The 27,088-nt window shown below is 53.7% G+C and overlaps 1 protein-coding gene across 1 annotated transcript in view; it reads left to right on the top strand.

Moving 5' to 3' along the window:
• The window catches only part of CACNA1E (calcium voltage-gated channel subunit alpha1 E), a 96,191-nt gene that overhangs the window by 37,157 nt on the left and 31,946 nt on the right, over nt 1-27,088 (top strand). The window contains exons 7-23 of the mRNA XM_082483929.1: nt 60-163; nt 12,816-12,931; nt 13,995-14,048; nt 14,404-14,538; nt 14,840-15,049; nt 16,385-16,497; nt 16,760-16,872; nt 16,997-17,128; nt 17,466-17,538; nt 17,944-18,061; nt 18,385-18,452; nt 19,859-19,956; nt 23,129-23,185; nt 24,486-25,094; nt 25,191-25,465; nt 26,098-26,257; nt 26,840-26,969. Coding sequence (XP_082340055.1) covers nt 60-163; nt 12,816-12,931; nt 13,995-14,048; nt 14,404-14,538; nt 14,840-15,049; nt 16,385-16,497; nt 16,760-16,872; nt 16,997-17,128; nt 17,466-17,538; nt 17,944-18,061; nt 18,385-18,452; nt 19,859-19,956; nt 23,129-23,185; nt 24,486-25,094; nt 25,191-25,465; nt 26,098-26,257; nt 26,840-26,969 — 2,565 coding nt within the window. The remainder of the gene's footprint in view (nt 1-59; nt 164-12,815; nt 12,932-13,994; nt 14,049-14,403; nt 14,539-14,839; nt 15,050-16,384; nt 16,498-16,759; nt 16,873-16,996; nt 17,129-17,465; nt 17,539-17,943; nt 18,062-18,384; nt 18,453-19,858; nt 19,957-23,128; nt 23,186-24,485; nt 25,095-25,190; nt 25,466-26,097; nt 26,258-26,839; nt 26,970-27,088) is intronic.

A 27,088-nucleotide genomic window follows, 5' to 3' on the forward strand; every position in this document is an offset into this window, starting at 1 on the left:
TCTGCCCCAGATGCTGATGTTGAAGATAACGTCACACGTGTTTTTTCTTTCCCCTCCAGACCAATGATGCCTTAGGAGCCACGTGGAACTGGCTGTACTTCATCCCCCTCATCATCATTGGATCCTTCTTTGTCCTCAACCTTGTCCTGGGAGTGCTGTCGGGGTAAGCGAGATGGCGTCCTTCCTCTCCGGGCCATGCCCATCGTGTCTCTGAGCCCTGAGGTTGGCCCTTGGTACTGCTGTGACCCCCAGGACCCCAGTAGCTGGTTCCCCCCTCCCCTCCATGCTTGCCTGCCCCACAGCAAGGGATTGCTCCCCGGCTCTGCTTAGCTCCTTTGCTCCCCAGGGAGCCAGGAAAGGGGCAGCCTTGAAGATGCTTTCTTGTTGTGTCTCCTTGCTGAAGAGCTTGTGGTTTTGGTCACCTGTGAGAAATGGTCAGCGTTCATCTTGGGACCTGCTGGAGGGGAGAGATGTGGTGGGCGCCTTATGGAAATGCGTTCGAGTCCAGGATGTGTTTGTAGGGGGGTGTGCATTTGCTGGCTGATGGAGTGTGGTGGACGTGGACTGGGATGGGTTTGGGGCACGTTTGGAGGAGGCAGGAGACCTCCACTTGGTGCGGGCCGTGGCTGGGAGGGTGTGCCTGGCACCAGTGGGGGATACACACTGGTGAGGGTAGGGGGGCCTGGGGTGCACATGGACAAGCCGGGGACTTAGGGACAACACAACGGTACCTATTCTGCTCTTCCCAGGGGAAAGCAGATTTTAATCCAAGCCATTAAGCTGGGTTTGGAGAGAAAAAGGCTTCTTGTCTCCATGACAATGGACTGTGGTTGCATCAGCACATCCTCGACCGCTGGCAGGGGTTGGTGTGTGGGGAGAGCATGCCTTCTCTGCACTGGGAGGGGGATGTGGGCTCCTCTGCCTTTGCCGCAGGTAGCAGAGGGGACCCTGTGCCCAGCAGCAGGTCATTTTTTACCTAATTGCCCATCACACCAAAAAAAAAAGCACCACTGTAACACTGGTTTGACCAGCTGGAAAGCCCTTAGGTGCAGGAATCAATGTGGAGGCTGGCCCTGGTCATATCTGTCACTGTGCAAAGTATCCCTGAGAGTTCAGGTGTGAAGGTGGTGGTTTCAGGAGTGCTTCCGAAGAGGCAGGGTAGGCTTTGGGGTCTGTTGGCGGGTTGAATTTCCCCAATTCCCAGTCTGGGGTCTGACTGAATCTAGGGGCTCTGGGGACAGGCTGCAGGAGGGGCTTCATGCTGTCTTGCAGGGAGGGAGCTCTTATGGCGGATGAAGACATGCAAGCAGCGTTGTGTGGCTTTTGCATTTCTTACACCACATCCAGCTTGGGGATTTGAGCAAAGTCCAACTGGGTGTCAGTGTCAAGCAGGAGCTTTCCTACAAAAGCCCAGAGAAGGGAAGTTAGGAAGCTCGGGGCTAGGCAGCTGGAAAAGCCCCTTATTGCAGCATCGAAGTGTGTCAACGTAGCATGTTGTGCGGACACCGATGCTTTTGGTGCTGATGTGACGCAGAGAGCAGCCTTGGGACACAGCAAGGTAGCACTGCTCTGGCCTGCCAGCCAGCCACTGGCAGGAGGACCACGGGGTGGCTGGTGGGATGCCCGGCCCGTGCCCTGGTCCATGCTCGGTGCCTGCCTGCGCCAGGACTGTGCGAGGCAGCTGTTCCTGTGCCCGCCAAATTGGATGCAGTTGTCTAGGGCTCTTCCCAGGCGCCGGCTGGCATTTCGACTGTTTGTTTATCGCTAATAGGGTTTGTATTGGGGAAGGATGCAAGTGGGTGGGTGGCCTAATTGGCAATGGAGATGCTCTCGTGGCGTGCCAGATACCTAGGGAAAAGCACGACTGCTCAGCTCCCTGGAGGGCTGAGCGAGGTGAGTGGAGGTGATGAGCTGGTCTTTGCCACCCGATGGCAAGGCCACCGCATGTGCCCTCCTGCCTGGCCACAGCCACAGGCATCCCCTGCGGCTCGGTGGATGCAGTAGCTTGATGGTGGCGAAGCATCCTCTTGCCAAAACTGCTGTCGGAGCCACGGAGGGGTGCGACACGAGGCGGGAGAAGGTACTTGTGCATGCAAACAGTGCACATCCTTGAGTGCAATAAGAAGGGCTTCGTTCCTTGCTTTGCTCGCTTAGTTTTTATTGTTTTCAACACTTCTCGCAATCCTCTTGTGCTGGAAGAGAGCACTTGGCTCTGCTGTGGGAGGAGAGGGGTGACCTTTCCATCCCCCAGCCTCTGCGCTGGATGAGCAGCCAGGGTCTGGCTGGATCCCCCAGCACGCCCTGCGGCTGGGCTGAGCTGGGAGGAGAAGGTCACTTTGGGGATGAGCTCCATGGAAACAACTCCACGCGAAGGAAACCTTTCCCCGGCGTTACGGCAATGATTTGGGGAAGGCAGGCAGCCATGCCTGGCTAGCTGAAATCACAGTCACTCTGTTAACTCAGGGCACCGCAGTGAGCAGGGAGGTCTGGTAGCCCACTCATGGAAACCTGGACACACATTGCTTGCAAACTGCACCATCTGCACTGGCAAATATTGAAGTCCGCTTGGGATTTCCAGCCGCCTTCTCCAAGTTCAGACTTGTGAGCTGCTGCAGAGCCGCCTCTCTGCCCTCGCTTTGTCTCAGCAGCGGTTTTCTTTGGGGAAACAATCAAACACCCGAGGCTGGTCCTGAATGCGAAGAGGCTGCAGGAGGACATTTGTATGTTTAACTTGCCACCATGAGAAGTTTGCCAGAGCCCAGATTTAGCAATCTTCTGGTTGCGATGCGCATCTCTCCCAACAGTCAGTTCCCCAACTGTTAAGCTGAGGCATGACCTCCGTGATGTAAACAGCCTGGATCCATCTGCTCCTAAGCACAAAGTATGTGGGAGAGGAAAAGAAATGATTTCCATCACACCGAGGCTCCTCGATTTTTCTCTCTAAATACTAACACGCACACATGCGCTGGAATTGCATGCAACGCTATTAAGAGGAGATGGAGTCGCTCCAGGCAGGGGCTTGGAGAGCCAGTTCTTCTGGGGCTTTGGCATTTATTACTGTGTCTATTAACTTTCCCCCTCTATGGGTGCAATTATGGATCAATTAATTCTAACTGAAAGCAGGAAGGAAAAAAAAAAAAATTGGCCCTGTTCCTCTTTGAGAGCATTTTGCAGGTACGAAGCCCAAGGAGATGTGACTGCTCAGCTTTTAAAGCTACACAAGCTACCGAAATAATCCTGGCAGAAGAGAGTCAGTGGGAGCGAGCGAGGATGGAGCATCAGCTGAAATGCCGTGTTTTCAGCCACGTGGCAGCCGGTGGATTTGGGAGCTCAGGAAGATCCTGAGACTCCTATCAAGTGTTTGCCTGCTGCTGTCCTGTGTCCTGAGGTTGGTGTCATCCCGCACCCTGCTGCGGCGGGGTAGGATGCACCTGCAGCTCTGCACCTCTTCCCAGAGAGAATTGCTGTGGTGCAGAGAGAGAATTGCATGCTGCAGCCATCTCTGCAGTGGGATGGGTAGGAGAGGTGGATTGGGACCTCCTCCCACCCCCTGCGGCTGGTGGCCTGTTGCGTGCAGTACCCTGCGGTCGGTTGGCTTTGAGACAGGGAGATGCAAAAGTTGCACGTGCCCCATACCAGAGATTTGCAAAGATCTGCTCCCCCTTCTTTTTTTTTCTTCAGTTGTTTCTCATGTAAAACAATTTGGATTTGTGTGTTCATGATGCATCTCCAGAGCAGCAGAGACCGGGTGAGAGCCGTGCTGGCTGGTCCCCGCTGCCTGTGGCATGCACGGTGCCAGAGCAGCAGTAATGCCATCCTGGGAGTGACCACGGCCCACCTGTCCTAGCCACTGCAGAGGTCCTGCCTGCTTTGCCGCTCCTGGCAAGAAGATGGCTTATGTGTAGCTCGTCACTGGCAGCAAGAAGATGAAAGAGTGAAGATAAAAAATAGGCTATGCTTGGAGGTATAACGCTGAGGACTCATGCAGAGTTTCTGATACCAGACAGGCTGTTTTGGCTCTTTTCTATCTCCTTTTCTCAGCCTCTGCAGTAAAGCCCTCCTCCATTCATTGCAGCATCTGTCCTCCTGGTGAGATAGACTCATAGACCTGGTGGACTCCTTTCCCCTATCCAGTTTTGTACTTCCAGCCCCTTTCCAGGGTGACAAAGCTGCTATAATCACTGGAATTTGTGGTTCACAGCTATAGCTGAGCGGGTGCAGAGTGGAAGGGGATGCTGGCCAACCTGGGAAGGCTGGGTCCTTGGGTCTGCTGAGGAGAAGACCTCTGGAAGCTGCTGGCAGAGCAAGAAGTTGAGCATGATGGCAAGATAAATGAAATCCATCTGCCTTGTACCAAACAAGAGAGTAATTTAAATCCTCCTAATTGCTTCCACTCATCCTGGTGATGTTAAGTCTTTTCTCCCTTTAAGTCTTTTCTGCCCCCCACCCCCAGCTCTTGCATTAAGCCTTTGAAAGAAACGACTAATGTTATAATTAAAGGATCAATTTGGCAAGATTTCTTTGTCTTAAGATCTTCTTTCTTTCAGGTTGGGTTAGCGCTGTGTTCCCAGTCTCCGGAGAGTTTTCTTCATCTCCTTCAGGAGCCTTCTGTACCATCTCTGAAATCTTTTCACTTCACTTAATTTGAATTTTTTTCCCATCCAATTTTGAGGCATAACAAACGATGAATAAAATTAAGTTTTATAGCAATTAATAATAAGGGCGTCGAAGGAACAAGTGTACATTTTCAATGGAGTTTTTTTTTGCTGGCTTTACACAAAACCTGGGGCCCGTGCGTTCAAGCTGGATCAGATGGTTTGAAGCCAAAAAACGCTGGGAAGAGGATTAATGTCTCAGAAGTAGGCGGTTTGTGGAGGGGAAAGCAGGGAGACGCGTCGCCACAATGCGGGAAGGCTTGCGGGGAAAGCATGAGGGACAGCAAGATGCCAAAAAACATGCCTGAGAAATATTGCACCCGAAGCATGAAAGCTTGGAAGCCTCATTGGTTTTTTGGTTTTGTTTTTGTTTTTATTTTCCTTAAATGGTTGTAGCATCTCAGGGAGTGGCTCGGATGAGATGTGAAATGGCTACGCCATTGTGTGTTTGGGGATTCAGCAGCCGGAACTGCTTTTGAATGGAGGTGTGGGTGTAATGGGGAGGGTGGGCTGTGATGCCTCCTGCCAGGTCCCCCAGCGCCACCGTGGGATGCACATTCTTTGGGCCACGCTTGGCGAGAAGTGGCCATGCTTGTCACTTTGTTCTGGGGAAGTTCTTGTGTCAACGACGTGGTATTTGAACATGAGTGAAGCAAAGGAGCCTTTGAGATCTTCATCTATATTCAGCAGCCAGGTGGGCATCCATATTCAATGAGTGCCTCTCTGCCTTGCTCTGCTGTACCACCTTTCTGCGGAGGGTCTCCAAGCCCTTTGCAAACAAACTGCCTGACAAGAGACGCGTGTGCCTGGTGTGCCGTATCCCCTGGTGTTACAGGGAATAACGACTCTGCTTACAGCCAGCGGACAGGATTAAAAAAAAAAATAAAATCCACAACAAAGCGACAACTCGGTGACTTTCCCCTTTGATTTCTCTTTGCAAATTATTTGCCAGCGTGTCTCAAGTGCTTCAAATTTGGTCTCATTCGTGCCTCCCTGCAAATATGCTCTGTGGACTGCCTGTTGTCTGCAGGCTGTGGGTGAAAAGGCTCTGTTTTGATCCTCCCAACAAAGCACTCGGCAGATAGTTCTTGCTTATGGATTGCTTTTGGAGTTGTTTGTTGCAGATAGTCGTAATTTCTGTCATCCTGGTTAATGACAGCAATCGCGTGGCCGTGGCTGCCGCTGTTTGACTTGGCGGATGGCTTGGGAGATGCCCAGTTCCTCCCTGACCAACTCTATCCTTGCAAGGGGGTGCTGGGCACTCCTCTTGGGTGAAGTAGACAGGATGCCCCGAATGAATCACGTAGCGTTATCAGTTCTTTGTACCTCGTAGGCGGCTGTTTGTTTGTTTTGCAGTGGCGGAGTGACATATCTAGCAGTTGCGTTGTGGGTTTCACACTGGATGGTCGGTTCTGAATTCATTGTATTTGTGTGTTGAAGGCGTCAATTAGAATGCTTGGAAGTTCCTGGGACGTTAACGTGATGAAATGTTGAAAATCGGTGAATTTTTTCCATGCTGTAACTCACCTGCAGTACTGGCCCTGCACCTTTCATCTGCGGATCGCTATCACTTGTGAAGCGGGACTGTAAAACTGTTCTCCGCTTACAGAGGACAAAAACTGGAGCATAGCAGGGAAGGGGAGGAGTGACATTTTCCCAGCGCTGCGTGAGCCAGTGGGAGTGATTGCGAACAAAGCCCGGGGCTCTTGAAGCAGTGAAGCTGCGCTGCTTATACCAACCCTGCCTGATAAGAGTGAAATAAAATCCAGAGCTTGTATCTCTACTTCTTGCTGCTGGGACTACCAGACCCTCCATCACCTCTACCTGGCTTTCTTGTGACATGCGTTGGCCATGCTGTTGCTGCCTTTGGTGCAACGTTGGGAACAACAGGCTTCTCCGGGTATGGGGACAGAGATGCAAACCCCAGCATTGTCACCCTTGGAAAAACGTTCAAACTGAGACTCTACAACTGTTGGTGACTCCCTTCTCCCGCTGATATTTGTCCTCTTTGTCATTTTTTTTTTTTTCTACTTCAAAACAATAAGCTCTCCAAACTGTTGGCTGCTCTGAGCTCAACCCAAGTGTTGTGGAAAACCTGTCTTTTTTTTTTTTAAAGGTCACAGCAGGGTTGAGCTGGACGCAAAGCAAGCATCCACACATGGTTTTCTCTCTTTGATCATGGAGTACTACTTATTCTTGGAGAGCATGCGTGAAGTGTGTGGAGAGGGGCTGATCCTATCCTGAAATGCAGAGGCTGGCCAGGACACTGCATCTCTGCTGGGATCCATTGATGAGGGACAAGCTTTGCCACAAGGTACATCTGATGCCCAACCATGTTCCCAAGCGATGGGTGAACCTGCTCTTGGATGAATGAGGGCCTGTTGACTGAAGCTAACTATAGACAAGAAATGGGGATTACTGGAGAGAAGAGGGGAGGTATTTAAAGTCCTTGCTGTTCAGTGGGCTGTGTTCCCCATCAGCAGATGTAAAGTCTGAGTTCTCTTGTGTTGTTCACTGCTTTGAGTCATTTCAGTGTCTCCATTGCTGCTCTCGCTGTCCATCAAATACCAATTATTTGAATTCTTGAACTTCATCTTCAAAGCTGCTCAAAGCCTGGACCTGGGAGATCCCGTTACACAGCTGGACAACAGTGACCCTGTCACTGCTACTTTAGGCCCTACATGGAGCCACAATGGCCCATATCTCTTTAAGGGACCGGCTTATAAAAGTAGCTCTTTAGTGCTGGGAGTCTTGACTTTGCTTCTGGTGGATCCTCATCTGGAGGCCTTCTGTCCGCTCCCCACTTGTGGAGACAGTTTCCCATTTGGACTGCCTTCTCCCTGTGTCTTCATGTTGTCATTGCCTTTCCTTTCTTTCCTCTATTTTTGTTCACTTCTCCTCATAGCGTGGGGTGTCAACGCAAACTAGCGTGACGAGGTCTTTCTCAATTGTTCATGCTGCTTGGGATCAATCCTGCCTAATACAAGCAGGTTTAGGACCTGGTCGAAGTGACAGACAACAGCGAGTACCTATAAGAAAATCTGATTTAAATCACAACCTTTCTCCAAGGTAGGAGGTAACCATCAGCATCTGCACCTTCTTAAATGGGACAGTGATGTAATAGGTAATCTCAGGGCTGGTATCTTCCAGCTCCTTCCCGTTTTACCATTCGATGTCGCCAACAGCTTGTCAGCTTTTCATTCCCCAACTCGTGTGTCTGCCGGCGCTCTATAAATGTGCTCTCTTTAGCATCGTCAGCTGTACGCTCCGCTTCTTGCTGCAGCTTTGTCACAACGCGGCGAACACGTAACTCTCGCCGAAGTACACAGGAATGATCGAAAGTTAACGGCCACCACTAAAGGGAATATAAGAAATAGGATGTTTCTGTTTTCCTTTTTTTTTGTTTTTAATTCTTTTCACCAGTTACTACTTCATGGGAAGACTTTCCAGCTTTATTAAGGAATCATAAAATCATAAAATGGTTTGGATTGGAAGGGACCTTTAAAAGTCCTCTACTCCAACCCCCCTGCAATTGGCAGGGACATCTTCAACTAGATGAGGTTGCTCAGAGCCCTGCCCTTGAATCTTCTCTCACTTCTGCAGTTCAGGTGAACTTAAATCAAGCAATTAACCCTTATCCAGAAAACTTGTTGCCTCCCTCAAAGCAGACCTATGAAGCACATCTTCCCCCTGCAGAGGTTTTTGTACCTTTTGGATTCCCCGCTCTAACCTTTGCTGTCGGTTCGGTGCGATAATCCCGGTCTGCAATGCCAGTTTTGCTGTGCCTGCTTGCCACCGTCTGTTTAAGTCGAAGCACCAGGTTACAGACTGCACAGTTAGTTCAACACTCTCATTTTAGTTCCTTTACACCTCTTGGGTAAATACCATCTGATCCCCCTGGTTTGCAACTGTCTCATCCGTGTTTTCCAAACCGTCTGTTGTCAGTTCTGTCCCATAACCTTCCCTGACACCCTCCTGGAGTCGAAGGCAGTTTTTCCTCAAATTGCGGCGCTCAAAACTGAGTCGGAGCCATGAGCTGAGACCTCACGAGTGCTGAGGAGAGCAGCAGTATTACCTGATGTCTTACAGATGGTGTTCCTTGTTATACATCCCGTTATATGTTTTTTTTTCACGGCAGCACGGTGCTGCTACCTCATCCTCAGCCTGTAATCCAGTATTTCTCCTCTTCCCACCCTTTCCTTTCTGCTGCCTTGTATCATTTTGAGACTTGTTTGGTAACTGGTTTGTTGGAGGTGCCTTTAACAGTGGCAAATGGTGACAAATTGATGGGTTTGAAGGCGGTTGGCTTGTAATTTCAAAGCATGGAAGCCACAATATTGATGTGACCAATGCTATATACTCTCTCTGGACTCAAAGAAGGTCCAGAAAGGATAAAAGTGGGTTGCAGCATCTGTGATATTCTTTTTTTCTTAGACGGTTTTTGGTTGGTTTTTTTTTTGTTGTTGTAGTTTTTTTTTTTTTGTTTGCCCCCACCCTTTTTTTTTTTTTTTTCTCCTCAAAATGGAGCCCATTTTCAAGCTGAATGCATTCACATGGGTTCTTCTCCCATGAAAACCAGACCTGGGCTCACGGGTCTTTTGAGCAGAGCACACCAATGTAGTAAAAGTATCACTGCCCTGGTGTGAGCCGGGGTGCAGGGGACCGGGAAGGAAGGCGACTGAGTGCGGCGGTGACCCCCGAGGTCTCCTGCTGGGAACAGAGACGCTCTCCCACCACGTGAGTGGAATGCCGAGGCTGTAGAGGAGAATTTGCAGGCAGAGGAGGAGCAAACCATCTGTGCTCCAATCGCCCCGGCAGGCTGGGCACGGCATGTGGATGGATGGTGCCCTTGCGTGCAGGAGGACAGATGGCACACTACTTCCCAGCTCCCACCATGACCTTCAGCGCTCATCTCAATCGCTCTCTGCGTGCCTTCAGCTTTACGAGGCCGGATGGAGAAGGGCTGCAATGACACAGGGTCAGCACAACTGGAGCTCAGCTGTCATGGATGGACATTATCATCCTGGAGGCATCAGAATTTGGGGCCAGGAGACCCAGGGGGGCAGCAGAGCTGTTGCTGGTGGGAACCATGCCCTCTGCTTGGGGGTCTTCTGTGCCGCCTTCCAGGGACCTCATCAGGCAGCACAGCCCCGGGCTCTTTGCAAGGCAACATTGGGCCATCCATGGCAATGTAACCCAAACACACCGGGGGGAGCAGAGCCCTTCATGGGAGGCAGGCGCCTGGCTCTCTCGGCGATGCGATGCCGCCCTGCCTGCGACTTGGAGCCTTCCCAAGCGGCTGTCAGTCACCATCGCTGGCCCTGTTCTCACTCACATACAGTATTATCTCTACCCGCTGCTGCAAATTGGCTCTGAGCAATCCTTGATCTGTCAGCATCGCCTACCCACTCTCAGATGTCACCAGCCCCCGCTGCTGCCCTGCTCGGTAACGTGTCTCTCTGAAATGTAATAATTCATTAAGTTGAGCTTAACTTTTTTTTTTTTTTTTCCCCTCTCCTCCCTGCCACCCCTTCCTCCTTCTAATGGACAAAAGCAATTAAGTTCCATTAAGGATCAAGTGTGTGGGAAGTGTCTCCCTCGGAGACGCTGCTGCAGCTGCACAGACCTTGTCCCTGGATGCATGTGGCACCAGCTTCTTGCAAATTAGGACTCCGTGAGCAAACGGTTGGGTAGGGGGAAACGTTGCTTGATGAGGGGGGTGCTGGAAAAGATGCTTCCATTCCCTTCTCTGGGAAAAGGTGATTTGAGGCTCAGCTGGCCCTTCTGACTGGGTTTCACTGCGGACACATGGTGATGGCTTCTCTCGCTATGCAGCAAAAGGAGACACCAGCCTCAGCAGAGGAGCAGCTGGAAGACAGAGGGATGGGCAAGCAGGAGGCGGCAGAGAGGGGCCAGATTCCCAGCTGGTGTAAATCAGGGGAAGTTTTCCAGGTGCTCCAGGTTGTAGAATATTTCTGCAGGGTCTGGCTGGCAAAAGTTCTGCCAAGGTGCTGGCTGGCATGGGGTTATGGCCTGTGGGGCAGAGGTTCAGCACACGGGAGGACCAGCAGACCAAACCAGAGGGAGAGAGGCAACTTCCCTTCTAACTCTGACTGCAAATGGCATCTTCTCATCCCTTGACATCCCAAATTTGCTAACAAAGGCCGGTGAGGGATGATGGCACAGCCAAAACGGTCCTGTCTTTCCTCCCGCGAGGGCAAGGAGGGTTTTTGGCATGGCATGCCCAAAACTGAGAGCGCGTTCCGCTGTTGGCTGTGGGAGGTCCTTCCTTCTCCCCCGTCTCTTCCCGCCCTCCTTCCCTCCACTTAGGCTGCTTTTCTCTTCCTTGCCTTTTGTTCTCTCCCCCTTCCCTGCCCTAGGAAGAAAGTCTCATTTCAGTCTGAAAGCCAGTGATGGAGGGGGAGAGTCATTTGATGCTTAATGCCAGAGCGGCAGGAAACTTCACCTTCCTGGGGTGGAATTAAAAACGCTTGAATTGTCTGGGGATCTTAAACAAGAGATGCAGGGAACATTCAGGGCTTTTCACACAAACACGCGCGCGCACACACACACACATGCAAAAGCCCACACAGCATTAAGGGTGTAATAGCTCAGCTGGGGTAATGCACTTGAACTCTCTCTGCAGCAGACAGACCAATTCTTTCAGTTCTTTTGAATATATATATATATATTTTTTTTTTTTTTGAGGCTGGAGATTGCTGCTAGTCTCTGGGGAGAGAGACGTTCGTCTTGCAGAGAGAACGGTGCCGTTTGTTCTTCACAATGATGCTTCCCTTGGAGCAGCCTGGGACTGGGAGGGGGCTGAGGGCCAGGGCTAGGTTCCTCTGTGCAGCTGGGGCTCTGCAGCCACCGGGGCTCGGGGACAAGGACGGGGAGGTTGCGTCCCTGTGATGTTGTTCCCAGGAAGGAGGGTGTGCTGGGGGGATGCCTGGTGTGAGGGATGCTCCTTGTGTGCAAATGTGGTTGTCAACAGAGGTATAACATGCGGCTCGAGATGCCCCAGGTATGTGGTGTGTGGGACCCCCTAGAAACAGGTCCGTCTGTGTCATCTTACATATAACCCATGGCATGGGTGGGAAGTTACCTATATTGCCACCCCTGTGCTTCCTGCCAAATATTTCCGTTTCTCTGTGTGTGATGGCCTTTGCATACATGCTTAGGGTGCTTCTTCATACAGGGTGGGTGAAAACCTCAGCAGGGCAGTCGGCGTGGGCGTTCTGGGTACAGCCACGAGCGTGTGTATACCAGAAAGCAGACCGTGCTTACCAGTGTGGTCTTGTGTTTTAACTGCCTGTGAGGTGGTGTGTATAGCCCTAGCTGCATATGGGTATCTTTGCAGAGCTCTGGGCTGGGCTATAGGTGAAATCATCTATCTTATGTGCCAAGGAGTGTGTGTATGATTGTGCCTAGGAGTGCACGTGAGTGTGTGGGTGCACCAGGCGTGTTAAAGGCTGTATGAGCAGTGGGCACGGCGTTAGCTCTGGCCAGTGTTGCTCAGTGTTTGACATGTCCTTGCCTGCGCTGAGCCCATGTGGAACTGCCTGCCCTCCTGCCTGATGCGGTGCCAAGCTGTTGTCCTTCTCTGGACTGGTCATAGTGCCTGGACAGTTCGCATGAGACACTAAAGTCCAGAGAAGGACAACAGGGATGTCTCTAGTCCTGGGTAAACCCTTCAAGAAGAGGCTGGAAAGAGAAAGGATTCAGAGGAAGAGGTGGCGAAGGCAGGGGTCAGGACCTGCCCTTCTCCATCATCTTGCTGCCTCTTCCCGGTGCCTGTTTTTTATTCCCTGAAAGGACACACAGAAGCTGAGTTGGTTCTGGAGTCAAGTGGTGCTGGGAACATCCTCCCCAAACAGCAGCAGCTTCCAGCTGGGACATACGAGGCTGAGCGACCGAGCAGGGTTTTTGCTTATGTGCATCCATGCCTTTCCTCCTGCAAAGAAGCATCTCCTCCTCTCAGATTGTTCACCCTTGGCCATGCTTTGGCTGGAGATGACCATGCGTTGCCCCAACGTGCTCCAGCAGCCCTTGGCTTGTGCTCACCCTTGGTCCCTGCCTCCACCCTCCTGGCCCTGTGGTGTCCCCAGCCTCCCATGCACCCTGGCCGTGTTCTCACCACCCCCCTCTGTCCTTCCCCAGGGAGTTTGCCAAAGAGCGTGAGCGAGTGGAGAACCGCCGAGCCTTCATGAAGCTGCGGCGCCAGCAGCAGATCGAGCGGGAGCTCAACGGCTACCGGGCCTGGATAGACAAAGCGGGTAAAGGCTAGTGGGCTGGGGGGGGCTCCCAGGAGGGTGATGGGCACTGAAGGGTGCTGGTCATGCAGAGTGGTGGGGATGGGAAGGGATCCCTGAGCATCATCCAGTGCAACCCTGAAGTTGCACAGGTGCTCACATGGTGGTGTTGGGTGCACGAGTGAGCTTGGCCCCAGGTGGTGTGATTGTCCTGCCAGGGAGGTGTCACCCATGGCAGGGGGGGAGGTGGAACTAGATGATCTTTAAGGTCCCTTCCAAACTAAACCATTTTACGATTCTGTGGCATGAAACTCGTATTTTGAACATGAGGCATATTATATCTCCAGGGAAGGCTGTGAGCGTCACTGCTGTGAGCTTTGCTCTGCCATGGTTTCCTTTCTTTTGATGTTTGCTGGAGTCCCCTGCAGTGGTGGACAGGGGGAAAGTAGAGTAGTGAACAGTGACAGTGGTTTTCCAGTTAAACCTGCTCCTGGAGCAGACTGGAGGGCATGCACTTGCTAGTTCCCAGCTTGAGGCTTCCACCTTGACCTGGGTGAGGGCTGGTGGAGGCTTCCAGGCTTCGTGCTGACACCCAGCCACACACAACAGCCCGTGAGTCCTGGTCCCCAAACTGCCACAGCCCCTGTCCTTGATTGCACTTCGTGGGGCTCAGTTCAGTGCGCTCAGCTGTGGGAAGGGAAGATTTACACTTTCATCTGGCATTCAGACTTGAAAAATGATGGTAACTTGAGTTGTGGCCTGAGCCCCAGACGTCAGCTTTGGTCCTGGGTTGGGATGTTGAGCCCCAGACCTGTCTACAATGTTCAACTTCTCTAGTGGGGTTAATTACAGTGGAGGAAGCTGGGTTGATTACAAGTTATTTTTCTTTCTGATGCAACGTGTGGTAGCTGTCACGTGCTACCCTCCAGAATTTGCTTTGGACACTTAACCAATACTTGACAAAAGTTTGCAAGATAGAGCAACCACCTCCAGGCTGGGCGAAGTGCTTAGGTACAAGGCAGTGAGGTCTGATGTGCTCAGCCAACTGTGTCTTGTCTCCTGATGCTAAACTCTGTGTTTTGCGTAGAGGAAGTCATGCTGGCTGAAGAGAACAAAAATGCTGGGACCTCAGCCTTAGAAGGTAAGACAAGCAATGACCTACCTAAGCACCTGTCTGCCCTTCCTTCTGCCTGCCCACAGCTGGAGATTGAAACCCTCTATCTGCAATGAGAGGAGAGAGGTCTGGGGATGGCCCAGTGGGGTCTGTGGCCTGAGAGAGGGGTACGGGGAAATGGATTTACATTTTAACTCTAAGAGAGCATGGAGGCCAGGAGATGTCTGGTCCCACACAGGTATAGCTCTGGACTAGGGTACCTGGGTATGTCTGTCCTATTACTAGACCTGACTTAGCCAAGTACTGGTCACCAGGTCCTGGTCCAATAAGCTGGCTCCTGGCAGAGCAGGGCCACCAACAACCCTTCCTCTTCCCTTCCCAGTGCTCAGGCGAGCCACCATCAAAAGGAACCGGACGGACACCATGAACCGTGACTCAAGCGACGAGCACTGCGTCGATATCTCCTCAGTGGGCGAGCGGAGGTTGGCACAGAGAAGACCTCTTCATCCAACCTTGGGTTAGTGCAGTTTGGAGCTTTTCTCCTCAAAACTTCTGCCAGTTTATTGAGTTGTGAGGGTCACACCTATCATGTGGAGATTGTCACAGATCAGCCATCTCTGCTAGTTTGACAGCAAAGGGGGCAAACCATCTGCGGCCCCTTTTACCACTTAAAAGCTGTGTAGTTAAGTCATGTCCCATAAAAGCAATGTCTGTGAGCCATCTGTCCTGCCTCATGTTGCAGGGAAGGCTGGAGCACCCAGCTCCTTCTCTCACCTTGACTGGAGGACCCAACTCCCTCCCCCCCTCTTTTTCCTTAGGTAACCCCTTGAGTCACTCTGGTCTCAAAGGCGCCAGAGTGGACGGTGCCTCCTACTTACGGCACAAGGAGCGACTCCTGCGCATCTCTGTTCGCCACATGGTGAAATCCCAGGTCTTCTACTGGATCGTCTTGAGCCTGGTGGCTCTCAATACTGCCTGCGTGGCCATCGTCCATCACAACCAGCCAGCCTGGCTCACCCACTTCCTCTGTGAGTCCATGAGCTTTGTGCAGGTGTGAGAGCACTGTATGGGCAGACAAAACCCCCTGCAGCCTTCTTATCTCCAGTGGCTGGAGGTTGTAGCATGCCTTCACTTCTTGCCCCAGGGCATGTGGGGATGAATCCCACCAGAGTCATGCTGGTACGGTGCTAGGTGGAGAATAACCTGAACTACTTTCACTGTTGATAACAAAAGACTGTGTACGTGTTTTTAATTCAGCTTTGCCCTTGGTCCCATGGCCTCCGATGGCTCTCAGCCCCGTGAGCAAACATGGAGGGGTTTTACTGGCCTCACACCCTTCAGGTCCAATGTATTTGTCAAGAGAGAGAAACAGACTGCAGGTCTCAGTTGGGTTTATCCAAAAATTGTGAACAGTGATGATGGAAAGCTTGCTAGAGATCCATCTTTGAATGCCCACAAACAATTGCTAGAAAGGCATGAGTGTGCAGGGGTGGGGCTGGTCATAGGGGTTAAAGTTTTGGTGCAGAGCATGGAGATCCCAAGCTTGAAACCAGTTGCTGGAGCATCCCCAGCCCACTGTGGGCCATGGTACAAGGTCAAGTCTCAGAGGCAGCACACCTGTGTCCATTCTAGCATGGTGCTAACTGCAGAGCAGCATGGTCAACCCCACAGCACCCATGTGTTACTCCTGAGCTGCTGCAGTAGAGACAGTGCTGCTTTCTCAGCCATGTTATTCTTACTCACCTTGAAAATGTCCCCGTCAAGCACTGGGCGTGCCCAAATATGCATTAGCATGCCCAGGCCTGCCAGGATCCCAGCACGTCACGGTGTGGTACAGCAGCTGGTCATGGTGAGAAGCATCTTTTGGACAAGGTGAAGAGCCAGACTGTGGCCTGCTAATGTTCATGAAATAGCTGGAGAAGCTTTTCACTGGCTCTTGGCTCTTCGGCTCGATTACCCTGGCCAACTTCCAGCCATGCAATGATTTAAATCCAGGTTGGTAATATGCCTCTACAGTGTCGTGTGGTTAATGTCTTTGCAGACACCTCAACCACTGTTGTATAATGCTAAAGAGCTGCTCTACTCCATGCCAGCCATCTCTGGTCTTCTTAACCCCCTGGGACACCGGTGCACCTACCCTGAAAGATTAACTAGTGGGGACGATGTTAATCGATTGTTATACACAATTTAGCTCCTCACAGACAAGCTTCCCTCATCCCAAACCCTGAGAGCTTGGAGAAGCAGCGTGGTCCTTAACTTGTCCCATCTCTGTGGTGTGCTATATGGGCTATGGGTGGGTGCATGCAGGGTGCTCCATGCAGCTCAGTGCCCCGAGGGTAGCACATCTGGGTTTTCTCTTTCAGACTATGCAGAGTTCCTGTTTCTTGGACTCTTCCTCCTGGAGATGTCCTTAAAGATGTATGGGATGGGGCCACGCCTTTACTTCCATTCTTCCTTCAACTGCTTCGACTGTGGGGTAAGCGGCCCCATAGAGGCTGTGGGCGTGAGGGGAGATGTTTGGCAGGTGTCTGCAGTGCAAGGCACCAAGGGGAAGAAGAATGGGATGGGCCTCGCAGTTGGGCAGGGTAACCTTTTCTGCCGGGACAGCCTGCTTGTGCCAGACCAAGACACCAGGTGTTGGGCAGGGTGGTGGGTGCCTCATCTTCAGGCGCACAAAGATTTCCTGCAACAGCCCATCCTGAGCTTGTATTTGACTCATGGCTGCGTCTGCTTCTCAGGTCACAGTGGGAAGCATCTTCGAAGTGGTTTGGGCTATCTTCAGACCAGGAACCTCTTTTGGGATCAGTGTCCTACGAGCCCTTCGTCTCCTGCGAATATTTAAAATAACTAAGTATGTGCCAACCATCCACGCCCATCACCCTCTGTTTCAGACTGTGGCTGCAGCGCAGATCCAGTCACTCCTGCTTTCCTGTCAGCATCACTGCGAGTGCTCCAGCACCGTCTCTGTTTTCTAGGTACTGGGCATCCCTGAGGAATTTGGTGGTCTCACTGATGAGCTCCATGAAGTCTATTATCAGCCTGCTCTTCCTCCTCTTCCTCTTCATTGTCGTCTTTGCCCTGCTGGGAATGCAGCTGTTTGGAGGCAGGTAGGTCGTTTCCAGTCTGAGGGAAAGGAGTTTCTTGGTGTCAAAGCCAGGTGATGACACCCTCTTAGGTGCCTAGGAAGACTGTAGCGTTGCCCTTCAGCCTGCTGCTAACAGTGGTACATCTCCCATACAAAAGTCCCTGCTCGGGCAAGTGCCTTTGGGCTGTGCGGTCCTTCTGGCCAGGACACCTTTTGGGTTCTGGTACCAAATGCTCAGGAGACCCTCCTTAGAGTGGGGAAAGGTCCTCCTAAGCACAAGACAGCTGATATCACAGCAGTCAGGGGTATGATGTCCTTGGTACTGCAGCCCATTTATGTCCTTCTGGTTCCACTTCCAGGTTTAACTTCATCGATGGGACACCATCAGCCAACTTCGACACTTTCCCCGCAGCCATCATGACAGTGTTCCAGGTAGGAGCTGGGCTGCAAGGGAACACAACCAAAGGGACTTGGGACCACCTGCTCACTCCCCACTGGCTGGAAGGGGCTTTTTAAACCAAACAAGTTCCCCTCCATCAGCTGTTGGGATGTAACTTGCTTCCTCCCTCTCCTCCTGTATAACAAAGTGGATGGCAAGAGATGGAAACTCTTCCACCTCCATTATGCAAGGTGGAAGTTTCAAAACTCTTCTGAGGAGATCTAAATCCTCAGCAGTGTCCGACATCTCCCCCCTCAAGTGCTGCAGCTGGAGAGCTGGGTTATTCACTGCACAGGGTCTCTGTACTTGGCTCCTGTGCGTTGGTGGGATAGATTGAAGGGGCTGTCCAAGTGATGAGAATGTGCCGGTGACAGAGATGCTGGCTTGCTTTCCTGCAGATCCTGACAGGTGAGGACTGGAACGAGGTGATGTACAACGGCATCCGCTCCCAGGGAGGTGTTCGCTCAGGCATGTGGTCCTCCATCTATTTCATCGTCCTCACCTTGTTTGGAAACTGTATCCACCTGGCTGCTGTGCTTTTAGTGGAGAGAACCCCATCTCATCTCCCTCTCTGGGGGCAGCCCCTCCTCACTCACTGCTCCTTCCCTCTCCCAATAGAGGGAGTCCGATCGCATGTGCGGCAGTCCTGGGTATCCCAAACACAGAGAAGGAGCTGCCTGGAGGTGCACTAAGGGCTGTATATATGGGATGGGTGAGGAGTTTGTCCCTTTGACTGCTCCTCACTGAGCTGGTGAGGAGCCATCAGGGCCACCTTCCCTTGGTGGCTGCATACACCCATGTCCTTAACACGTACCTTGTGCATCCTTAGCTGCTCGCAGATACTCTGCTGAACGTGTTCTTGGCCATTGCGGTGGACAACCTGGCCAATGCTCAGGAGCTCACCAAGGTACGTTTCAGTTCCTCCTTTTTCTTCTCTTGCTGGTGTGAAGAAAGTGAAGGGTGGGGCCAGCAGGAAAGGCCCTGGGAGCAGCGCCTGTGACTGTCCTCACTTCAGAGCCTGGGGTCACCTTGTCCCTTAGCTCAGCCTGTCTTGAAAAGAGGTCGGATCAAATTGGAAGCGGAGGCTCTTCCTCCAGGAAAACACGCAGGGTGCTCCCCTGAAACACAAACACATATCACTGGGAAAAGCCATTTAGACTGATTTAGGAAAGTGCTTGACCCTGCTGGTCTCTCCGGGAACATCCACACTTCCCATCAAGCGTGGCTTAACTATTTCTCCATTTAAGCTCCCCAGTTTCATTTGCCTCCAGTAAGATGGAGATAACCCTCAACTATCTGATGGGGTCTGATGCAGGGACGGTTATTTGCCTGAGCACTCTGGAGATGTGGATTGGGGAGCGCTTTCCAGTGACATCAGTATTTATTCCCCATCTGCCCGCAAGGCAGTGGACGTGATTTAGGATGCAATTTAGCATGGTACTTGAGAAAGATTATTGGGCTTAGCTGTTTTTAAGACCATGCTGGGAAATATTTGGGGAATGCTAAAATGCTGGGGCACCATCTGGATAATGGTGAGTAGGCGAGAGCTGCAAGGGTCATTGCTGCTCTTCAGAGGGGACCAGTGATCTTGTGGTGCCCGTTTTTTCGCAGAGCCCATGCCTGTTACTCGGGTCCTTGGGGTTTACTGAGAGGCTTCCACGCTGGTGTAAATCTGACCCCTTAGCAGCAAATGAAACGGGTCATGGTGCTCGTTTGTCTGAGGGGTGCGTGCGGCGGGTGGAGGTGGCACTTCCAGGGGCTGCTGGCTGCTTCTGGGGTGAGAGGGGTGGAGAGCCTTGTGGCGTACCAGCAGCATCAATTAAGGGAGCACTGAGTTTTTGAAAAGGCTGAATGCGTGCTAATGACTCCTAATGACATTTTTTGCTCCGGAGACACAACCATACTCATTAAAGCAATACGATCTCTGCCGGGGTCATTCATGGATGCCTTGCCTCCCACTCCATCGGGAGGGGATGCCTGTCTCACCCCTGTGGTTGTGAAGAAGGGAGGGCTGAGCTGGTCTACGCCGTCTGGGGCTGTTCTAGCATGCACAGCCGGGCTCTTGCCTGGAGTGGGCTGGGTTCACTTATTTAAGTAGTGCTGACGCCTTCAGTTAAGATCTGGCGTAGTGGGGAAGTTGCATCGCCATAATGAAATAAAGGCTGTCTCTGGAAATACAGGTGCCCGCTCCCCTTTTCTCCCGCACGCCTTGGCATCTAAGGTAGCCCCGTGCATCCCTCACTGCCTCTGATGGCTGCACCTTCCCTTGAAACCTCAGCATCCCACTAAGCAACTCCCCTCTTTCCTCCGCAGGATGAGCAGGAGGAAGAGGAGGCCTTTAACCAGAAGCACGCCCTTCAGAAAGCCAAAGAAGTCAGCCCCATGTCCGCCCCAAACATGCCTGCTATCGAGTGAGTGACAACTCCCCTTCCCTCCCCCCCCCACCGCCACCCCAGTGCCCCCCAAGCCCAGCGGCGCTTCTCAGCAGGGTGGAGAGCCGAAGCGGAGCCTGGAACGGCTGCTTGTGGGTCTGCCACAGTAAAAAGGGATCCTCACACTGGGTGACTCCCTCTCTGGGTGTCTTCCTGAGGATGGATGGATGGATGGATGGATGGATGGATGGATGGATGGAGATCTAGGAGCACGCTCCCCATGAGCAGCAGTGCCTCTGGAGAGGTATCGGAGCAGGGACCAGCTCACCCTGCAGGACCCTGGAGTTGGCCACCTCTGCCCCAAGCAGCATCTTCAGAACTTGGGCACAGCAGAAATATGCTAAAAGAGTCTTTCTGCCCCAAATATACAGCTCAAACACTCAGGGCTGCTGCTAGGGGTGGGGAAGGAGGGTGGGGAGGAAGAAGATGTCTCATTTTTTTCTTGAGGAGGGGTGATATTTATTCCCAGGGAGTGTTTCTTTGTGGTGGAGCTGTGGGATTGCAGCCAGGGCTGGAGGAGAAGGGAGCAGTAGTGTCACAAATCTCCCCCGGGCTCCTTCCCTGATAGTGAATGCAGTTATAAGAGATGGAGCAGGTTTGCGAAACCATGTTTGATCATACCGAAATTTGATTTGGGCTAGAAAAAAAAGCCCCAAACCACATAAACCCCTGGCATGGTGTTAAGGAGTCTTGTCTCTGCGTTTCAGCAGAAGAAAATTCTGTTTTTTCCTTTCTAGATGCCTTTTTTTTCCCTTTATTTTGCAGTGTCATATGGTCTAAATCACATAAAACTTTCAAAGTCAACATTGGAACGAGGCGTTTTGATTTGTTTCCCAAAACAGTACATTTCAGTACGGCTGAAAGGATTTTTTTTTTTTTTTTTTATAGAATCCCTTCCCAGGGAATTTTAGGTTTCGTTATGCTTTGAAACCCAGCCAAGCTCATACATGGCAGAATCTCTTGCAGATTTGCTGAGAGAAACCGCTGTCTTCAGGCGAGCACTGATCGAGGAGGAGTCGGAGGCAGCGGTGGGATGTGATGGGCCCCCATCCTGCATGCCTTGCCCGTGATTTTAGGGGCAGTGGGAGCTGGGGGTACTTGTAAGCCCTGCCTGGTATCCCAGCAGCCGCAGAGCTGGTTTGGGGGTGATGGGATGTTCATAATAAATCTGTGCCTGGCCAAGTGCTGGGGGGGTTTATGGGAGAGATGGCAGACTCTGCGTGTTGTGACCATCTCTGGCTACCAGTGGGAACGTGTCAGATAAAGCAACGGAATAGAGGGATTTAAGCTGTAGAAGAGGCTGGAGAATGGATAGATAGGAGAGAGGAAAAGGGGGAGATGGACTATATGAGGGCAGTAAAGGATTTGCCCATGCTGCACGTGACTGCTAGAGTTTTCTAGCCATTGTCAGACAAAGCTGGTTAGGAAAACAGATCTCTTTAACCTCTTGTTGTTCTAGTGTCATTGAAACGGGAGGCATTGATATTCACAGATCTCTTTTCCGGTTCTTTCCCACCATCAGGATGGATAGCGTCAGGGGCAGGAAGGGGGTGTGATGCCACGGGGGGCAACCATCTCCAGCATCAGGTCTGATGTGCCTTCGGTGGTGATACGCTGATGCTGGCAGCCAGGGAGGGACAATGGGGACATCACAGCAAGGGACAAGCCAGAGCAAAGCCAGTACCAAAGGGCTGTTGGAAACTCGGGACGGTGAAGCCGAACCAGCGTCTGCATTTGGGTGTGCACAGACACAGATGGCTTCATTTCTATGTGGGTACCCAGCGCGGGCAGGTTTGGTACACGCGTTCCCTGCCTGCGGAGAGGTCCGGTGGCGCTCGGGGATGAGTGCTCCCACGTGGCCAGGTTGGCGTGGGCGGCTGCGGTGCCGATCGGAGTATTGTATTTGTACATGGGCGCCGTTGGTGCAGATGGCTCGGGGCTGTTTGATGAGTGGGTGGCCAGATGGACGCATGCGGATGCTGTCATGTGTTGGTGCCTAACGTGGTGCGTGGATGCGTTTGAAGGCTCGGCCACTTGCTGCGGGGATGCGCGGCGGATCCCCGCCTGCCGGTCCTGCCTGTGTGGCTCGGCTGTGCAGTTCACCCCCTGCCTCGAGCGTGGCGCCGGGCTGTTCCCGTGCGTGTGGCCATAAGGAGGCAGTCGCCAGCGTGACTCACTCAGGGGTTGAGGGTATCATTGCACTCGCAGGGTGGCAGCGAGACGTGTCCCGTCTCGCCTGTGTGAGCTCTGCGTGCAGGCGGGCGCTTGGTCGAGTGTGGTTGGAGTATATTTGCCTGCCCGTCCTGCACACGCGTGCGCGGCATTTGCAAAAGCAAAAATTGTAAATCACTGCACGCGCGTTTGCATATGCTCATGGCTGTTTGCCTGGAGCTGTGCGTAGCTGAATCTTTTCCGTGCCGGCACAAAGGAGAAAGCCTTGAATGTCCCCGGCTGCCTGGAGTTGGCGGGGGTGAAGGGCACGGACAGCCCTGGTAGGCTTCCCTGTGTCGGGGCTGCTCAGGTGAAAAGGGGCTCTGCAGCGTCTCAGCCCTGAGCTTGTGCCTTGGTTTTGCCGGTGAGCTTCGTGTTCCCTTCTGCGGTCTCAGGGAAGCATTAACCCACGGTGACAGCTCTGAGCAGCTCGGAGCTGGCCCGACACACCACTTCCTCGGCAAAACTGCCATGTGTTGCTCAGGAGAAGTGAATTCGGAGCAGTTTGAAAGAGCTGTTAAATATCAGAGGGTGTACTAGGACTTCTGAGGGGCTGCAGCCTCCACCGCTCACCCAGCCTCACCGCTGCAGGGCTGGCCGGTGTCGGGGAGGCTCCGGTGGCCGCCACCGAATGGATCCGCATCCCTAGCGTGAGCATGGCTGCTGCGTGCATCTCCCCGGAGGGCAGCGAGGTGTGCCACGGTGGGGTGTGGGAATCTGGGTGCAGCGTGTGAACACGGGCGGCCCCACGGGCAGCTCGTTGCCGGTGCACAAGCAGGTACGTGCAAGGACTTCGCTGCTGCGCTCCGGCATCCCAGCAGCCGGAGAGATGCTGGATGCCCAGGGTGGGGGGGGACGGCACACACCTCTCTCTGTTGCCCACATGAGTCGAAGGAGGGATGAAGAGGGGGGATTGAACCCGTTTGTTTTTCCTCCCCAGAAGAGACAGGCGAAGGAGACACCACATGTCGATGTGGGAGCCGCGCAGCAGCCACCTGTATGTGGGCCGCCGGGGCGCGTGTCGTCTGTGGCTCCTGTGTTTTCTGTGCGTCCGTGGGGCCGGGGCGCACGCTGCTGCCCTCCGGCCACCTCGGCAGTGGGGGTTGTGTGTGTGTGTGTGCGTGCGTGCGTGCTCGTCTCTATTCAGTGTGCTCCTTTGCACCCCTCTTTGTGTGCGTGTGTGTGCCTTCGTGGTTTTGTGCGTGCACTCGTGGTTTCGTGTGCGTGTGTGCTGTGCAGCACGTGTGTGTGCCGCTACCCGTGGATGTGCAGTCGTGTGTGCTCCGGGGGTGAGCAGTGTTACGTACACGTGTGTGCTCGTGGGTGTTTCCGTGTGCCTCGGTGTGTTGGGAAGGGCACGTCTGTCTTCTCCAGGGTGTTTGTGCGTACGTTTACGGCACTGCAAAGCTTTCATGGCGTAGCCCAGCCCTCCCTTGAGCACGCCCGCAGGAACACAGAGAAGCCCAGTACAGCTCCTTCCCCCACCAGCAGCCGAAAACGCTGCTCCCCAAGACTCAGGGCAGGCTTCCTCCCCGGGGTGTGCCGGGTGAGGGGCCGTCCTGGCTGAGCATAGGTGAGCACAGAGAAGGGTGGGGGCCTCCCGTGCCTGGTGGCATTCTGCATTGCAAATGGCTCTGAGGGCCATCTCTCATTGAGAAAGACAGATCTTGGACCTGGCATCTTTTTCCCTTTTACTTGCTGTCCCCATCCCATCAGCACCGCCACCCTTGCCAGCGAGCTGGCTCTTGCGCCAGCGTCCCCCGCACCCTCATTCGTACAGTTAGGGCAGCACCGCTCTGAAAAGGAGCCTGGCTCCAAGGAGCTGGCGATGCAAAGACATCCCCAGTGCAAGGAGTGATCCCTGGCTGCAGTGAGAGGGCATCACCTATATTTAAGAAAGTGTCCCCAGGCAGTCACGCAAGAGGAAGGTGGTCACTGCCCGGCTGGGACAGGGCAAGCCGGGGTGCTGGCTGCCCCCGGCAAGCTGGGCATGCTTGCCTGAAAGCTTCAGGGCAGCTGTGAGGCTGCTGGGGCTGGTCTTCTATCAGCCTGACATGTCTGAAGGGGCAGAAGTACAGTTTCGGCCCTATTTCCACCCCCTGCCAGCACCAGAGGGATGCTGAAAGGCTGGAAATGAAGCCGGAGCCCAGCCCGTAGCCCTGGGGATGGAATTTCCTTCTCCCTGGGATTCCCAAATTAAATCCAGGGTGGGTGCTTCATCGAGAGGGGGGAGGGTGAAGCACCAGCAGTGGGGGTGGGCGTCCAGGATGCCGACAACTCTCTGTCCCCCATTGCAGGCGGGAGCGTCGCCGGCGGCACCACATGTCGGTGTGGGAGCAGCGCACCAGCCAGCTGCGCCGGCACATGCAGATGTCCAGCCAGGAGGGCATCAACAAGGACGAGCCGCACCTCATCAACCCCCACGCCAGCATCTTCCGCAGGAAGAAACCGGGGGACGGCGTCACCCTGGAGAAATGTGCCGAGGAGCAAGGTGGCAAGGGTGAGCGGCCACCAGCCGAGGGACCTGAGCAGACAGCCCCGGGGGCCAACCCCGGTGGTGGTGAGGACAGGAGGAGCCCGTCGCCCCGGGCCAAGCGAGACAAGGAGCCCTGGCACCAGAAATCGTGCCATGGGAACTGTGAGCCGGGCGAGCAGGAAGGGGCAGGAGGCGGCATTGAGGATAGGGCCAGGATGAGGCAGAGCCAGCGGCGCAGCCGGCACCGCAGAGCCCGCATGGAGGGGAAGGAGCCAGCCAGCGCCCTGGGGAGCCGCTCAGCCAGCCAGGAGTTAGGTCTTGAGGAGACCAGCCCCACGGAGGGGACGCAGGATGGGGACCAGCTCGGGGATGTGGCCGCAGCGGAGGCGTTGATTCAGGGGGAGCAAGAAGCGAGCGAGGAGCCCGTCAGGTTGGTACCTGGGGAGGGCATCTTGCAGTTCCCACACCTCCTTGTCCTCTGCCCTTAGCTTCTCGCACCTCTTTTTATCCCACATCCCTCCTGCAGGACAAACGGGGTCCCTGCCGGTGATGCCGAGCTGGTTGGGACCGCCGAGGAGGGGAGCGCCCCGCAAGCAGCACCTGAGCCCCTCGGGGGGAAGACGGGCAGCCTGACAGAGCAGGACTGCAGCAGCCCAGACACCAGTGAGCAAGCGCTGCTGGAGGCCAGCCGCACCGTCAGCCGGAGCGAGCCCGACCTCTCCTCCATCACCCCCAACACTGAGAAGGCCACGGAGAGCACCACCATCATGATCGATGTCCACGACTCCGCTGTGGTACAGAGTGAGGACCTGTCTCTCTTTCCTGAGCCCCTCTCCCAGCCCTCAGGGGCACTGTGGAGATGGAAAGCCACTCGCATGGCTTTTCCTATCCGCATCCATCAACAGCGGGGGGGGGGGGGGGGGGGCGTTCCTTGCTGCTTTTTGCAGTACCTCCCTCCAGCACCCCAGCTTTGCAGGGGAGCCCGAACGCAATGCTGATGTGCCGTTGTCCCCCGGGGAGCTTCTCCCTTTCTCACCTCCTTCCCACCCATCCCTTCATTTGGTCCCTCCTTCCCCCTTCCCCTCCGCCTGGGCAAAACACTCGCATCCCCTGTTTTTCCTAACACATCCACAGCCTCCGCCCAACTCGCTGCCGCTCAACCCCCCCTTAATAACATCCTCGCTGTCAAGGTGAGCTGCTTTAAACGGTGTTATTAATTAAACAGCACTGTGAAAGCTGGCCTTGTTAAAACCCCTTCTGTCTGCTTCATCCTGGCAGCTCATGTCTTTTCTTCCCTTCTGGTCCCTCTCCCCAAACAGCAGAGGGCTGCAAAGCAGAACCTGGGGTGGGGGGTTGCACGTGCCCGGGTGGCAGGGACACCCCAGGGTGCTGTCTCGGGGCAAGGCCAGGCAAAGGCTCTCGCTTTCCTGCAGTTAGCAACAAGACAGATGGCGAAGCCAGCCCCTTAAAGGAGGCTGAGAGCAAAGAGGATGAGGAGGAGATGGAGAAGAAGAAGCGGAAGAAGGAGAAAAGCGAGACGGGCAAAGCGATGGTGCCGCACAGCTCCATGTTCATCTTCAGCACCACCAACCCGTGAGACATCTTTTTTTAGACCATAGGAGCTCGGGGCTGCGGAGGGCTGCAAGGGGAAGGACCCCTAGAGATCACTGAAAACAGGGGATCCCCTTGAGAAGGGGACTGGATATCTCCCAAACAACCTGGATAACCAGCCACGGTGTTCCCCAGGTCCCGGCAACACTCTCCCTCTGAGCCAGCCACGCTCGTGGCTTTCTCTCCTGGCTGCTGATTGCTAGCTGTGATTTTTATCCAATGTTTGTTGCATTATTGTGATTTTTATTCAATGTTTATTGCATTATTCTGCAGTTTTCTGCTCCCCCATAGCTCTTGTTCAGCTCCAGTAGCCTGGAAGAATAAGCCCCCCAATTTGTCAGGGACTCTTCCTGGCCAGCTGTAGGGTGTCTGGGGGGATGGGACAGCTGAGCAAAGGGGGTCAGCAAGCCCAAACCACCTTTGGGCTCCCTTGTTTTGCTCCTAAAATTTTGCTGCCCATTTTTCTGCTCTGGAAGCCGGTGATGTGGGGTGGGTTTTGCATGTGGGCCATGGCTGGGGCATGCCAGGAGCTCACAGGTCGGGGTGCGGACTCTCTCCTGGCAGGGTGCGGAGGGCTTGCCACTACATCGTGAACCTGCGCTACTTCGAGATGTGCATCCTCCTGGTGATCGCCGCCAGCAGCATCGCCCTCGCGGCGGAGGATCCCGTCCTCACCAACTCGGACCGCAACAAAGTGATTGCAAACCCTCCCCCGCTCCCCCCATCCCGCAGGCAATGCAGGCAGAGGTCCTGTAGGATCTTAGCTTCCATGGTGGGGGGGGCATATGTGGGACACGGCTCAAGGCAGCTGGT

Source organism: Vanellus vanellus (genome assembly GCF_965231255.1).
Source record: "Vanellus vanellus genome assembly, chromosome: 5".
Classification (NCBI taxonomy): domain Eukaryota; kingdom Metazoa; phylum Chordata; class Aves; order Charadriiformes; family Charadriidae; genus Vanellus; species Vanellus vanellus.